The sequence below is a fragment of the Mytilus galloprovincialis genome, chromosome 7 (genome assembly GCF_965363235.1).
Source record: "Mytilus galloprovincialis chromosome 7, xbMytGall1.hap1.1, whole genome shotgun sequence".
Classification (NCBI taxonomy): domain Eukaryota; kingdom Metazoa; phylum Mollusca; class Bivalvia; order Mytilida; family Mytilidae; genus Mytilus; species Mytilus galloprovincialis.
Genome location: NC_134844.1, coordinates 85,141,673 through 85,157,229, shown reverse-complemented (window position 1 = coordinate 85,157,229; position 15,557 = coordinate 85,141,673). Strand labels below are relative to the sequence as shown.

Here is a 15,557-nt window from a genome sequence, read left to right as displayed (position 1 = left end):
TTTGAGAGGGGATAGATCTTATTCTGATGGACATTTAAATCTTGATAGATTTGCCCTAAATGTCTTAGTTTCAAAGATATAAAGAACAAGAGTGCACACGCTGAAATGTCTCGCCTTCTTTACTAATCATTGATATTATGTTGATAGACCTAAATATAAAGCTTTATTACAACTGTCACATAAACTCAACATTAACCAAGAAAACAAAACATTGATCAATGAACCATGAAAATGAGGTCAAGGTCAGATGAACCATGCCAGGCAGACATGTACAGCTAACAATTCTTCAATACAACAAATATAGTTGAGTTATTGCTTATAAATTAAGAAAAACAGACCAAAACACAAACACTTAACACTTAGCAATGGACCATGAAAATGAGGTCAAGGTCAAATAAAACCTGCGTAACAGACATATAGATCATAAAATATTTCCATACACCAAATATAGTTGACCTAATGCATAAAGTATTTGAAAAATAGACCAAAACTCAAAAACTTAACTTTGACCACTGAACCATGAAAATGAGGTGAAGGTCAGATGACAGCTGTCAATTAGACATGTACACCTTACAATCATTCCATACACCAAATATAGAAGACCTATTGCATAAAGTATGAGAAAAACAGACCAAAACACAACCAGATGCTCCGCAGGGCGTAGCTTTATACGACCGCAGAGGTTGAACCCTGAACGGTTGGGGCAAGTATGGACACAACATTCAAGCTGGATTCAGCTCTAAATTTGGATTGTGATTAAATAGTTGACACAGCATAGGTTTCTGACACAGAATGAATGTGTTCTAATGAACTTAAAATTTTTGTTTTCTCTTAGAGCAATTCACTATGCTGTTGAATATTAATCCTCTCAAAACAAGAATGTGTCCTCAGTACACGAATGCCCCACTCGCACTATCATTTTCCATGTTCAGTGGACCGTGAAATTGGGGTAAAAACTCTAATTTGGCATTAAAATTAGAAAGATCATATCATAGGGGACATGTGTACTAAGTTTGAAGTCGATTGGACTTAAACTTCATCAAAAACTACCTTGACCAAAAACTTTAACCTGAAGCGGGACAGACGGACGGACGAAAGGACGGACGAACGAACGGACAGACGGACGGACGGACGCACAGACCAGAAAACATAATGCCCCTCTACTATCGTAGGTGGGGCATAAAAATGTTTGAAGAAATTTTCTTTTTTATTTATGAAATTTCAAATGAGAAAAATTGAACCCAATTTTTTTAATCACATCCCCCTTTCCCTTATTCCAAAACTAATCTCAATTAAAATTTCTAATGGAGTTTGCAACAATAACTACTCATTTAAATACATCATAAAATATTAAGATGTAAAAAAAACTGCTTGTTATCACTGAATGTTATTTATTATAATTTATCAGTTGGTAGTAAAAAGTGAATATACATTGTATATTGTATATAACATAGATTTAAGTTGATTCTGGACAAAGAAAGATAACTCCAATTAAAAAAAAATCTTGCTATTGCACAATATTTTGCAATTAGATATTTCTTGCTTACTATTCTGGACAAAGAAAAATAACTCTAATTAAAAAAAAAATTGCTATTTCACAATATTGTGCAATTAGATATTTCTTGCCATTGCGCAATACTGTGCAATTGAAAAGACTTGCTATTGCACAATACTTAATATAATAATTTTAGATCCTGATTTGGACCAACTTGAAAACTGGGCCCATAATAAAAAATCTAAGTACATTTTTGGATTCAGCATATCAAAGAACCCCAAGATTTCAATTTTTGTTGAAATCAGACTAAGTTTAATTTTGGACCCTTTGGACTTTAGTGTAGACCAATTTGAAAACAGGACCAAAAATGAAGAATCTACATACACAGTTAGATTTGGTATATCAAAGAACCCATTTATTCAATTTTTGATGAAATCAAACAAAGTTTAATTTTGGACCCCGATTTGGACCAACTTGAAAACTGGGCCAATAATCAAGAATCTAAGTACATTTTTAGATTCAGCATATCAAAGAACCTAACTGATTCATTTTTTGTCAAAATCAAACTAAGTTTAATTTGGACCCTTTGGACCTTAATGTAGACCAATTTGAAAACGGGACCAAAAGTTAAGAATCTACATACACAGTCATGACAGTTAGATTCGGCATATCAAAGAACCCCAATTATTCAATTTTGATGAAATCAAACAAAGTTTAATTTTGGACCCTTTGGGCCCCTTATTCTGTTGGGACCAAAACTCCCAAAATCAATACCAACCTTCCTTTTATGGTCATAAACCTTGTGTTTAAATTTCATAGATTTCTATTTACTTATACTAACGTTATGGTGCGAAAACCAAGAAAAATGCTTATTTGGGTCCCTTTTTGGCCCCTAATTCCTAAACTGTTGGGACCTAAACTCCCAAAATCAATACCAACCTTCCTTTTGTAGTCATTAACATTGTGTTTAAATTTCATTGATTTCTATTTACTTAACTAAAGTTATTGTGCGAAAACAAAGAATAATGCTTATTTGGGCCCTTTTTTTGGCCCCTAATTCCTAAACTGTTGAAACCTTAACTCCCAAAATCAATCCCAACCGTTCTTTTGTGGTCATAAACCTTGTGTCAAAATTTCATAGCTTTCTATTAACTTAAACTAAAGTTATAGTGCGAAAACCAAGAAAATGCTTATTTGGGCCCTTTTTGGCCCCTAATTCCTAAAATGTTGGGACCAAAACTCCCAAAATCAATACCAACCTTCCTTTTGTGGTCATAAACCTTGTGTTAAAATTTCATAGATTTCCATTCACTTTTACTAAAGTTAGAGTGCGAAAACTAAAAGTATTCGGACGACGACAACGACAACGACGACGACGAAGCCAACGTGATAGCAATATACGACGAAAAATTTTTCAAATTTTGCGGTCGTATAAAAACTGCAAAATTTCCTTAAAATTACCAATTTTAAGGCAGCAACCCAACAACGGTTGTCAGAATCATCTGAAATTTTGAGAGGGGATAGATCTTATTCTGATGGACATTTAAATCTTGATAGATTTGCCCTAAATGTCTTAGTTTCAAAGATATAAAGAACAAGAGTGCACACGCTGAAATGTCTCGCCTTCTTTACTAATCATTGATATTATGTTGATAGACCTAAATATAAAGCTTTATTACAACTGTCACATAAACTCAACATTAACCAAGAAAACAAAACATTGATCAATGAACCATGAAAATGAGGTCAAGGTCAGATGAACCATGCCAGGCAGACATGTACAGCTAACAATTCTTCAATACAACAAATATAGTTGAGTTATTGCTTATAAATTAAGAAAAACAGACCAAAACACAAACACTTAACACTTAGCAATGGACCATGAAAATGAGGTCAAGGTCAAATAAAACCTGCGTAACAGACATATAGATCATAAAATATTTCCATACACCAAATATAGTTGACCTAATGCATAAAGTATTTGAAAAATAGACCAAAACTCAAAAACTTAACTTTGACCACTGAACCATGAAAATGAGGTGAAGGTCAGATGACAGCTGTCAATTAGACATGTACACCTTACAATCATTCCATACACCAAATATAGAAGACCTATTGCATAAAGTATAAGAAAAACAGACCAAAACACAACCAGATGCTCCGCAGGGCGTAGCTTTATACGACCGCAGAGGTTGAACCCTGAACGGTTGGGGCAAGTATGGACACAACATTCAAGCTGGATTCAGCTCTAAATTTGGATTGTGATTAAATAGTTGACACAGCATAGGTTTCTGACACAGAATGAAAATGAGGTCAAGGTCAAATGACACCTGCCATTTGGACATGTACACCTTACAGTCCTTCCATACACCGAATATACTAGCCCTATTGCTTATAGTATCTGAGATATGGACTTGACCACCAAAACTTAACCTTGTTCACTGATCCATGAAATGAGGTCGAGGTCAAGTGAAAACTGTCTGACGGGCATGAGGACCTTGCAAGGTACGCACATACCAAATATAGTTATCCAATTATTTATAATAAGAGAGAAATTAACATTACAAAAAATCTGAACTTTTTTTTCAAGTAGTCACTGAACCATGAAAATGAGGTCAAGGACATTGGACATGTGACTGACGGAAAGTTCGTAACATGAGGCATCTATATACAAAGTATGAAGCATACAGGTCTTCTAACTTCTAAAATATAAAGCTTTTAAGAAGTTAGCTAACACCGCCGCCGTAGCCGCCGGATCGCTATCCCTATGTCGAGCTTTCTGCAACAAAAGTTGCAGGCTCGACAAAAACTGCATTTTACCACTATGTTCTAATTTTAGCCATGTCAGCCATTTTGTTTGGTAGGCGGGGTCATCGGACACATTTTTCAAACTATATACCACAATGATAATTGTGGCCAAGTTTGGTTAAATTTGGCCCAGTAGTTTCAGAGAAGAAGATTTTTGTACAAGTTGCAAAAAATGACGAAAAGTTGTTAAAAATTGACTATAAACGGCAATAACTCCTTAAGGGATTGACCGACAATTTTGGTCATGTTGACTTATTTGTAGGTCTTACTTTGCTGAACATTATTGCTGTTTACAGTTTATCTCTATCTATAATAGTATTCAAGATAATAACCAAAAACTGCAAAATTTCCTTAAAACAAGAGTGCACACACTGAAATGTCTCGCCTTCTTTACTATTCATTGATATTATGTTGATAGTCCTAAGTATAAATCTTTATTACAACTGTCACATAAACTTTAACCAAGATAGCTAAACAAAGACCAATGAACCATGAAAATGAGGTCAAGGTCAGATGAACCATGCCAGGCAGACATGTACAGCTAACAAAGCTTCCATACAAAAAATATAGTTGACCTACTACTTATAGTTTAAGAAAAATAGACCAAAACACAAGAACTTAACACTGTGCAATGAACCGTGCAATTGAGGTCATGGTCAAATAAAACCTGCGGGACTGACATATAGATCATAATATATTTCCATACACCAAATATACTTGACCTTTGGCATATAATATTAGATAAAAAGACCAAAACTTACAAACTTAACTTTGACCACTGAACCATGAAAATGAGGTCAAGGTCAGATGACATCTGCCCACTTGACATGTACACCTTACAATCATTCCATACAACAAATATAGTAGACCTATTGCATAAAGTATGAGAAAAACAGACCAAAACACAAAAACTTAACTATAACCACTGAACCATGAAAATGAGGTCAAGGTCAGATGACACCTGTCAGTTGGACATGTACACCTTCCAGTCCTTCCATACACCAAATATACTAGCCCTATTGCTTATAGTATCTAAGATATGGACTTGACCACCAAAACTTAACCTTGTTCACTGATCCATGAAATGAGGTCGAGGTCAAGTGAAAACTGTCTGACGGGCATGAGGACCTTGCAAGGTACGCACATACCAAATATAGTTATCCTATTACTTATAATAAGAGAGAATTCAACATTACAAAAATTCTGAACTTTTTTTTCAAGTGGTCACTGAACCATGAAAATGAGGTCAAGGACATTGGACATGTGACTGATGGAAACTTCGTAACATGAGGCATCTATATACAAAGTATGAAGCATCCAGGTCTTTCACCTTCTAAAATATAAACCTTTTAAGAAGTTAGCTAACGCCGCCGCCGCCGCCGTAGCCGCCGCCGGATCACTATCCCGATGTCGAGCTTTCTGCAACAAAAGTTGCAGGCTCGACAATAACAAATTCAGGGGCAGCAACCCATCAACAGGTTGTCCGATTCGTTTGAAAATTTCAGGGCAGATAGATCTTGACCTGATCAACAATTTTACCCCACATCAGATTAGCTCTAAATGCTTTGGTTTCAAATATATAAGCTAAAAATATACATTTTACCCCTGTGTTCTATTTTTAGCCATGGCGGCCATCTTGATTGGATGGCTAGGTCATCGGACACATTTTTTAAACTAGATACCCCAAGGATGATTGTGGTCAAGTTTGGTTAAATTTGGCCCAGTAGTTTCAGAGGAGAAGATTTTTGTAAAAGTTTACGGACGCCGGACGACGGACGCCAAGTGATGAGAAAAGCTCACTTGACCTTTCAGGTCAGGTGAGCTAAAAATGAAATTTGAATCATCACCAAAAAGTATACAGATCTTTAGATTAATGTAACAAAGACATGTGTAAAGTTTTAAGCAATAATCATAAATTGTTTTTGAGATATGGCGTGACATGTAAATCAAAGCCTTAAAGGCTGTAAAAGCAATTGCTGTCATGTTAATGTTTGGGGACTTTTATTTTTCATCATATATATAATAATTAAACCTGACATGAGTGTTGTCTAGTTAGAAGTAAGAAGGTTTTAACTTTATATAAATAAAAGACTTTAGCAGAAAGAAATCATCATGGATTATCCCCTGGTAGTGTTTGTAACTGGGCAATAATTTCCTTTATTGATTTAATTTTAACAATTTTCATTATTAATTTATATTTAACCATTAACACAAATGATTAAGTTAAAACATTTCAACTTTCCAGACGCAAATGTTAAAAAACGGGAAAGAAATAAAATATCTTACAAGACATAAACATGTAAAGAATAAATATATATTTCAGCTTAACAAAAATATTTTCATAATGGTACTTTGTCATCATTTTTAAAACTAAGTTCCAAACATTATTGCTCAGTTGAAATGTGTCCTTCTGATGCGGTACGAGCACAGGCACTTGTTTCTATCCAAAATAGTTTTATATGGATAGTCGACCTTCCTATGGATAGAAACAAGTGCATGTGGGTACGAGATAACTATAATTCTCATGCAATCCCGAAAAGGAGGGTAATCACAGACAAACATGACATTAAATCGTTATCACTGAACTAGTATATATATTGTTTAGGGGCCAGCTGAAGGACGCCTCTGGGTGCGGGAATTTTTCGCTGCATTGAAGATATGTTGGTGACCTTCTGCTGTTGTATGTTTTTCTATGGTCGGGTTGTTGTCTCTTTGACACATGCCCCATTTCCATTCTCAATTTTATTACAAGAACAAACAGCTCTACGTTGCTTTGATATTTATCAATTTTCAGGAAACATTGCGAAAAATGATCTTAAATATTTCAAAAACATGTGAAATAAAATTGCTAACACGGTGGACCGTCGAATGTCAACAAACGTAGCAGAGTTGTTCACTGAAAAGACGAGGATAATGGTTTCATCTGACATTTGTTATGCATACCCAGTTTTGATCATGATATTTAAAAAATTCCAAATTGAAATATCTCTTCATCTGGACTGACTTGGCATCTACTACGTTTGGACGGGTCCATTTCATTAGTAAGGTGATCGATAAATATTACGGAGTTTTGACAGAAAAGGAAAACGAACTTATTGTTATGTGTTTTCAATCAGGGTTTCGTTCTGCTAAATTATTTGCGCAAACAAAGTTTGTCTATTTTTAGATTACAGGTAATCATTTGACACTATGCATTAACCTGTGTAGTGATTTTGATTTTACGATAAATGTATGAATGAACGATAATTTTATGAATGAACAAGAGCACCTGACCTCTTAAAGATACACAAATTAAACATATAAAACCGTAATTAATAGGAGATAATTCAGTTAAATTTTCAATACTAAATCAACAACTGAAATGAATCCATATTTTGTTGAAACATCGTATGAACGGCGGAAAACGGAATCGCAGTTATAAAAATGTACTTTTTTTCACTCGGACTTCTATGTTATTTGATAGTCAAACGGTTGACCATTTAAATACAAAAATACATCTACAACAGTCAGGGGACTTACTGAAATAAGTGATTTTTAAATCACTTATTTGAGTAGCAAATTCGAGGTTTTGTCACAAATTGGGATTTTGTAGTTTTTTCAAAATTTTAAACACATAGGTTTAAATAACATCTTTTAATTAGTAAAATTAAAAAAATATGAACTTTTTGCTTCTTTTAAGTAGCAAGGTTTATGCCTTTGATGCTATCATTTACCTGAAAATTCTATTTTAGTTGAAAAAATGCTATAATAATGGCTTTACATAATGAACTGATACTTTCTTAAAAGATTTTTCACAGCAGTGGGAGTATTTTTCCTGTGAAGTTCAAGGTTTCATTTTTCAGATTATGTAATAAAATTCTACTGTTCGCGATAAAAATTTCACTGTTCGGGGGTGTTGAAATTAGTGGGGGTTATTAAAAGAACGATACTTAAAGAAGTGATTTTTGGGAAGGAAATTGAGGTCTGATACTTAAACAAGTGATTTTTATGTCATTATCCTAGATTCAGTACAAGGTCATCACCTGAAATGACCTGGTCATCCTAGACAACACAGATGTTGGTTCTGATAAGTTTAGAAACATAATTAGTCCCTGGATCATTAGTATTCTATATTTAAAGCTACACTAATATTAAATCACTTCTTCTAGTGATTAATTTGTACTACTTAAATAGGTGATTATTAAAGAAAGACAACTCTAACTTCCAACCTTTATGGAAATAATGTTACTTGAATCAGTGATTTAGAAAATCACTTGTTTAAGTAAGTCCCCTGACTGTACAAGAACATATTCTGAAACTTCTTAAATCCACTAACGTTTTCTTTAAAGTTTCAAGTTATGTATTGCATTAGAAAACATACATAGGTGTTAAAGAATGACAGACCAGGAGCCTGTTTAACAAAATACTATGGCTTGATCTGGGCGGAGTCTCTGATCTGGGTCACAAAGATGGTTATACACAATGGCATAAAAGCAATTGCTTTAAAAACCATCCCCCTTTTTTACAAAATACTCAATAACTCAAAAATGAAACTTTGAATCATCACAAAAAAGTATACAGATATTAAGATTAATATAACTAAGAAGTGTTTAAAGTTTTAAGCCATAATCAAGAATCGTTTTTGAGATACGGTGCGACATGTGAAAAAAACACCACCCTGTTTTAGTTGCAAATTGCCGTAACTCAAAAAGTATTAATCTTATTTTCACCAAAAAGTATACAGATCATTTGACCATCATAAGAAACAACTATATTCAGTTTCATGAAATTTGGATAAGTCGTTCTCAAGAAACGGTGCGACATGTTTACGCCGAACGGACAGACAGACCGGCGGACACTTGTATACCATGATAGGTCCTGTCAAAATTTTGACGGGCGTATAAAAATCCATGAAAATATTTTTTTTCCTCAAATGAACATGGGTACATATACTAGTAACTATGAAATTAAATGAATTTACATAAAAAAATAAAAAAATAAACTAAAACACAGACCGACACCACATAAAATCAACAAAGACTACATACAAAAACAGTAAAACATGCATAAATATCAATGTGTTAGCACTAGATGGTTTAGTGGTATCAATGTGTTAGGCTGTTAGCACTAGATGGTTCAGGGGTTCACAAAATTAAACTGAACCTTAATGTAAACTTTTTAAACTTTTAAGTGCACTCAAATTGAGTTACTGCACAAACAGCAAGAAATTACTATTTCCACCCACAAATTCGCTGCTTCAGAACTCTACACACAAAATAGTATAGCAAGATAAATTCATTTCTGACAGGTGTATAAAATTAACTGAATTTTAGAGGCTTTATAGCTTGAACAAGGAATATGCAATATTTTGATTGCAGTATGTCGGAAATGAGTCCAAAAAAAGAATTAAATACTAGTGCTAACACATGGACATCTGACACCTATTACCAAGTTTAAAGAAAATCTGATCGTCTTTGTAAGCTGCAACAAAACCGTTAGGAATGGAAGGAGACAGCTTGCCTGTGTCAGGTGATGATAAAGATGTGTCCAGAGGAGAAGTCAAAGATCGGTTCAGCGGTGAGGTCATTCTCGGCTGGAGACCAACAAGTTGTGACATCGGTGACACTGGCCTGAACTCTGGCAACGTGCGTGTCTGGCTGCTGACAACCATGACTGGTGATCTTAGTTGCTGACTGAAATCATAAATAAAATTCAATGGTTGTTTTAAGACATGCCTAAAATTCACATTAACAAATATTTCATAAACTAGATATCATTGAGATGGGAGCCATCTCTGTGGGCCCCGCTGTCAATAACGTGGGGTAAATAAGTTGTATGGATAATCTGATATGAAGCATTATTTGAAGTTATTACATAGTCTCATGTGTGATTTTGATCTAAGATTTTAAGTTAAAACTGATAAATATTCTCATCTTACTTTCATAGTATAATAGTGATATGACTGCATGATGTGAACTCATTGATAACTACTCTAAGGTGACTTCTGGATATATGGATTGATGTTTGAACAATATGTTTAAAGGTGCTGCCCAATTGATATTTGTCACATATTTTTAGAATCATGCCTTCAATATATTATGACCCACCAAGTATAAAGTATGAAATATTAATGGTTCTCGAGAGGTAGAGCGGACACAATTTGTTAAGAACAACGAACAGATGGACAGACCGACAGACTGATCTTAGACCTAGGATGCATACATTATGACACATTCTCTTGTGTTGGTTAATATATATGTTAAGTTGAAAATGTTTGTCAGGTATAAAGTATGAAATAATAACAGCTGTCCTCTCAAAATATAATGTGGATCAAATTTGTTAGCGATGGACAGACCAACAGACAGACAGACCTTTGACCTAGGAAGTGGTACATATATCATGACACACCCTCTGGTGTTGGTTAAAATAGATGTCAAGTATAATATTTGAAATCATAACGGTTTTCAAGATATAGAGCGGACACAATCTTCACCACAGGACACAGGGTTGTCAACTGAAACCAAAGTTTTTTTGACGTTGACCTTTGACCTAGGAAGTTGTACATACATCATGACACGCCCTCTGGTGGTGGTTAAAATGTATGACAAGTATATACTTTGAAATCATAATGATTATCTAGATATGGAGCGGACACGATCTTCACCACAGGACACAGGATTGTCAACTCGAAACCAAAGTTTTTGACCTTGACCTTTGACCTAGGAAGTTGTACATACATCATGACACACCCTCTGGTGGTTGTTAAAATGGATGTCAAGTATAAACTTTGAAATCATAATGGTTATCTAGATATGGAGCGGACACGATCTTCACAACAGGACACAGGGTTGTCAACTGAAACCAAAGTTTTTGACCTTGACCTTTGACCTAGGAAGTTGTACATACAACATGACACACCCTCTGGTGTTGGTTAATAATCATGTTAATTATTAAGTATGAAATCATAACGGTTCTCTAGATATGGAGCGGACACGAAAGTGTTACGGACGGACAGACGGACGGACGGACGGACAGACGGACGGACGGACAGACTGATCACTATAGGGCGACCCGCCGTCGGCGGGGCCCTAATAATTTACCTATATTAGTTTTAAAACAAGAATGTGTCCATAGTACAAGGATGCCCACTCGCACTATCATTTTCCATGTTCAGTTGACCGTGAAATTGGGGTCAAAACTTTAATTTGGCATTTAAATTAGAAAGATCATACCATAGAGAACATGTGTACTAAGTTTCAAGTTGATTGGACTTTTACTTCATCAAAAACTACCTTGACCAAAAACTTTAACCTGAACTTCACACTATCATTTTCTATGTTCAGTGGACTGTGAAATTAAGGTCAAAACTTTAATTTGACATTTAAATTAGAAAGATCATATCATGTGGAACATGTGTACTTAGTTTAAAGTTGATTGGACTTAACTTCATCAAAAACTACCTTGACCAAAAACTTTAACCTGAAGTGGGACGAACGGACATACAGACCAGAAAACATAATACCCCTCTTCTATCGTAGGTGAGGCATAAAAATATAACTGACTTATTGATCTTTTTAAAATAAATTGATATTTTTTTTTTATTACTTATACTGTAGATTCAATATTATTTGTCATGTTTGTGGGATACCAATTTTCGTTGATTTCATGGTTACATGTGAACCACGAATTTAAATGTTCAACAAAGTACAAAATTTCTTTCGGCTTGTATGCAGACTTTGGGAAAACCACGAAATCAAATATCCATGAAAATGCAAATTTTCAGCAATCCACGAAAATTGATACCCACGAAAAATAAATGAATCCACAGTAATCGGAATATTATATATCAAAATAGAGAAGGAACACTGTTGTTTATCTAGATGATCAATCATCAACTTACCCGACAGGTGGACAAGTTGGTTTAATTATCTGACCAGGCTGTATTGGAGATGACCTCTGATAACCTGCTCCAGACACTGAAAACAGACATATGTTTTTAATCATTTCCCAAGTTATTGTCCGAAAACTGGTAAATACCCCCTTTTTTAATGAATAAAACCCCTTAACTAGAAAATGTAAAATGTAAAACTTCACCAAATTTTTTGCAATATAGGAAGCATTTTGGAGTTAAGGTCTGAAAACTGGAACATCCCCCTTTTTTTAATGAATACAGTCCCATAAATCAGAAACGTAAAATCTAAAGTTTATAAAACTAGAGGCTCTAAAGAGCCTGTGTCGCTCACCTTGGTCTATGTGAATATTAAAGGAAGCAGATGGATTCATGACAAAATTGTGTTTTGGTGATGGTGATGTGTTTGTACATCTTACTTTACTGAACATTCTTGCTGCTTAAAATCACCCTCTATCTATAATGAACTTTGCCCATTAGTTTCAGTGGAAAATGTTAGTAAAAATTTACAAATTTTATGAAAATTGTTAAAAATTGACTATAAAGAACAATAACTGCTAAGGGGGTCAATTGACCATTTCGGTCATGTTGACTTATTTGTAAATCTTACTTTGCTGAACATTATTGTTGTTTACAGTTTATCTCTATCAATAATAATATTCAAGATAATGACCAAAAACAGCAAAATTTCCTAAAACTAACAATTCAGGGTCAGCAACCCAACAACGGGTTGTCCGATTCATCTAAAAATTTCAGAGCAGATAAATGTTGACCTGATAAACAATTTTACCACATGTCAGATTTGCTCTAAATGCTTTGGGTTTTGAGTTATAAGCCAAAAACTGCATTTTACCCGATGTTCTATTTTTAGCCATGGCGGCCATCTTGGTTTGATGGCTGGGTCACCGGACACATTTTTCAAACTAGTAACCCAAAAGATGATTGTTGCCAAGTTTGGATTAATTTGGCCCAGTAGTTTCAGAGGAGAAGATTTTTGTAAAATATTACTAAGATTTACGAAAAATGGTTAAAAATTGACTATAAAGGGCAATAACTCCTAAAGGGGTCAACTGACCATTTCAGTCATGTTGACTTATTTGTAAATCTTACTTTGTTGAACATTATTGCTGTTTACTGTTTATCTCTATCTATAATAATATTCAAGATAATAACCAAAAACAGCAAAATTTCCTTAAAATTACTAATTCAGGGGCAGCAACCCAACAACGGGTTATCCGATTCATCTGAAAATTTCAGGGCAGATAGATCTTCACCTGTTTAACAATTCTACCCCATGTCAGATTTGCTCTAAATGCTTTGGTTTTTGAGTTATAAGCCAAAACCCCTATGTTCTATTTTTAGCCATGGCGGCCATCTTGGACGGTTGACCAGGTCACCGGACACATTTTTTAAACTAGATACCCCAATGATGATTGTGGCCAAGTTTGGTTTAATTTGGCTCAGTAGTTTCAGAGGAGAAGATTTTTGTAAAAGTAAACGACGACGACGGACGCCGGACGCCAAGTGATGAGAAAAGCTCACTTGGCCTTTTAGGCCAGGTGAGCTAAAAAACTATGGGAGGACACATCAATAGATATGAATAATTCCCCGAAGTTTTATTCAAATTGGTTAAAGTGTTTTTGAGTTAATGTTTACGACTGACAGACAGACTGATGGACAATGGTATACCATACATGTAATACTACATGCCATAAATGCTTCCTCATGAATAATGATTTTTTTTAATGTTGATTAGGAACTCTTGTGCATTGAACTCACTAATTGGGGTCTGAAACTGCGTATTCATTGGTTGCTGAAACTGTGTATTCAATGGTTGCTGGAACTGCGTATTCATTGGCTGTTGAAACTGTGTACTTGTTGGTTGCTGATATTGTGTATTCAATTGTTGCTGATATTGCATGCTTTGTCCCTGAAACTGAAATGGCATGGCTTGAGGTGTCTGGTAAACAAACCGTCCACACGCTGGTGGTGGTTGCTGCCTCGATGATGGATTAAATCCAGGCATAAAAACCCCTTGTCCATATCCTGGCCTTACTGAGTAAATGTTGGGATTCATTTAGCTTTTTGGTACAATTTAATACTTCACCAATGTTGGGATCTGAAAATTAACAATATAAATGTGAAAATAAAAGATTATTCTTGCAGTTCCTTTAACATGTTTAAAGATAAAGATATAACAATAATTTGGTGCTTTAATAATATCATAAAAGTTTATTCAATATACAACAAATATCATTTTCCCTAATACATGTAATACTGTACATGCTGTAAGAAATCTTTAAGACTTTCTTCAGTAAAGTTGAAAAATAAATGTAGAATGCGTAAATGGGCCACAGATTCCCCCAATACAAAAGTAAATATGCATGTGTTACATTTGTAACTTCTACATACATTTTTTACATATATATATGCATGGTTCATTAATACCATTTTGTAATTATAAGCATCATGTATAAGTTTCATAGTATTTGGTTGAGGCAACTAAAGTAAGCAAACAGGAAATGAAAAAATCTGCCATTTTAAAGTTTCTAAAGGGGCATAACTTGTGAACAATTAAGATGACCCCACCCAAATTCATTCTTGGTCTGTGTTTTGGTGGTTATAAGCATTCTTTGTAAGTTTTATAACACACAATCATGAGAAGGAAACAAAATTTGAAATTGATCTGCAACTTGTCATGATAAAACTAAATTATACATACCAATTATCAAATCAATATTTTCAAGCATGAAAAACTGATTTTTTGAGTGTTTTCAAAGTCTAAGTACCCTAACTCTGCACAAAATTCTAAATATCACTTTTTTATCTAATCATTATGATCATGAGGAAAAAAGTGTGGAAAATTGATTTGCCAACCTGACCGACAGACAGACTGACAAAGTGTAAATCTAAATTTCGCTTTGACTTTGTCAGTAGGGGACTAATTAACTTTTTAACTAAGGACTACAAGCAGGTACTGACATGCCAGTGTTAGAAAGCAATAACACTGATTGAATTCAGAAAGATTGTCTTCATCATATGAAAATCAAGCACAGTGACATTATCCTTCCCATTAGGGATTTAGTAACACACCATCATAAAAAATATGAGAAGAACATAACTTTGAATCATGCAAACAACTGGTTTGGGAATAAATGTCTATTTCTGATGCAGAGACCCTACGGGTGAAATACAAATTGATTCCAAAAATGCCATCTTTAGTGACTTACAACAGTATCGGAACTATATCCCTATTGAATAAGTCTGCGTATAAGGTTTGGTTTATATCATGGTTATATAATTAATTTTTGAGGTGAATGACAACATTTTTGTATTTTGAACAGAATATTGCCATACATGCCATAA

The 15,557-nt window shown here is 34.4% G+C and overlaps 1 protein-coding gene across 2 annotated transcripts in view; it reads right to left on the bottom strand.

Annotated features, from left to right (window-relative positions):
• Nucleotides 1-14,312, bottom strand: part of LOC143083893 (uncharacterized) — a 64,314-nt gene extending 50,002 nt beyond the window's left edge. For both annotated transcript variants that reach the window (XM_076260268.1, XM_076260269.1), the window contains exons 1-3: nt 13,971-14,312; nt 12,183-12,258; nt 9,731-9,975 (exon numbers count right to left, since the gene is read on the bottom strand). In XM_076260268.1, the coding sequence (XP_076116383.1) occupies nt 9,731-9,975; nt 12,183-12,258; nt 13,971-14,268 (619 nt within the window). In that variant the 5' untranslated portion in view covers nt 14,269-14,312. The remainder of the gene's footprint in view (nt 1-9,730; nt 9,976-12,182; nt 12,259-13,970) is intronic.
• Between the last annotated feature and the right edge of the window lie 1,245 nt (nt 14,313-15,557).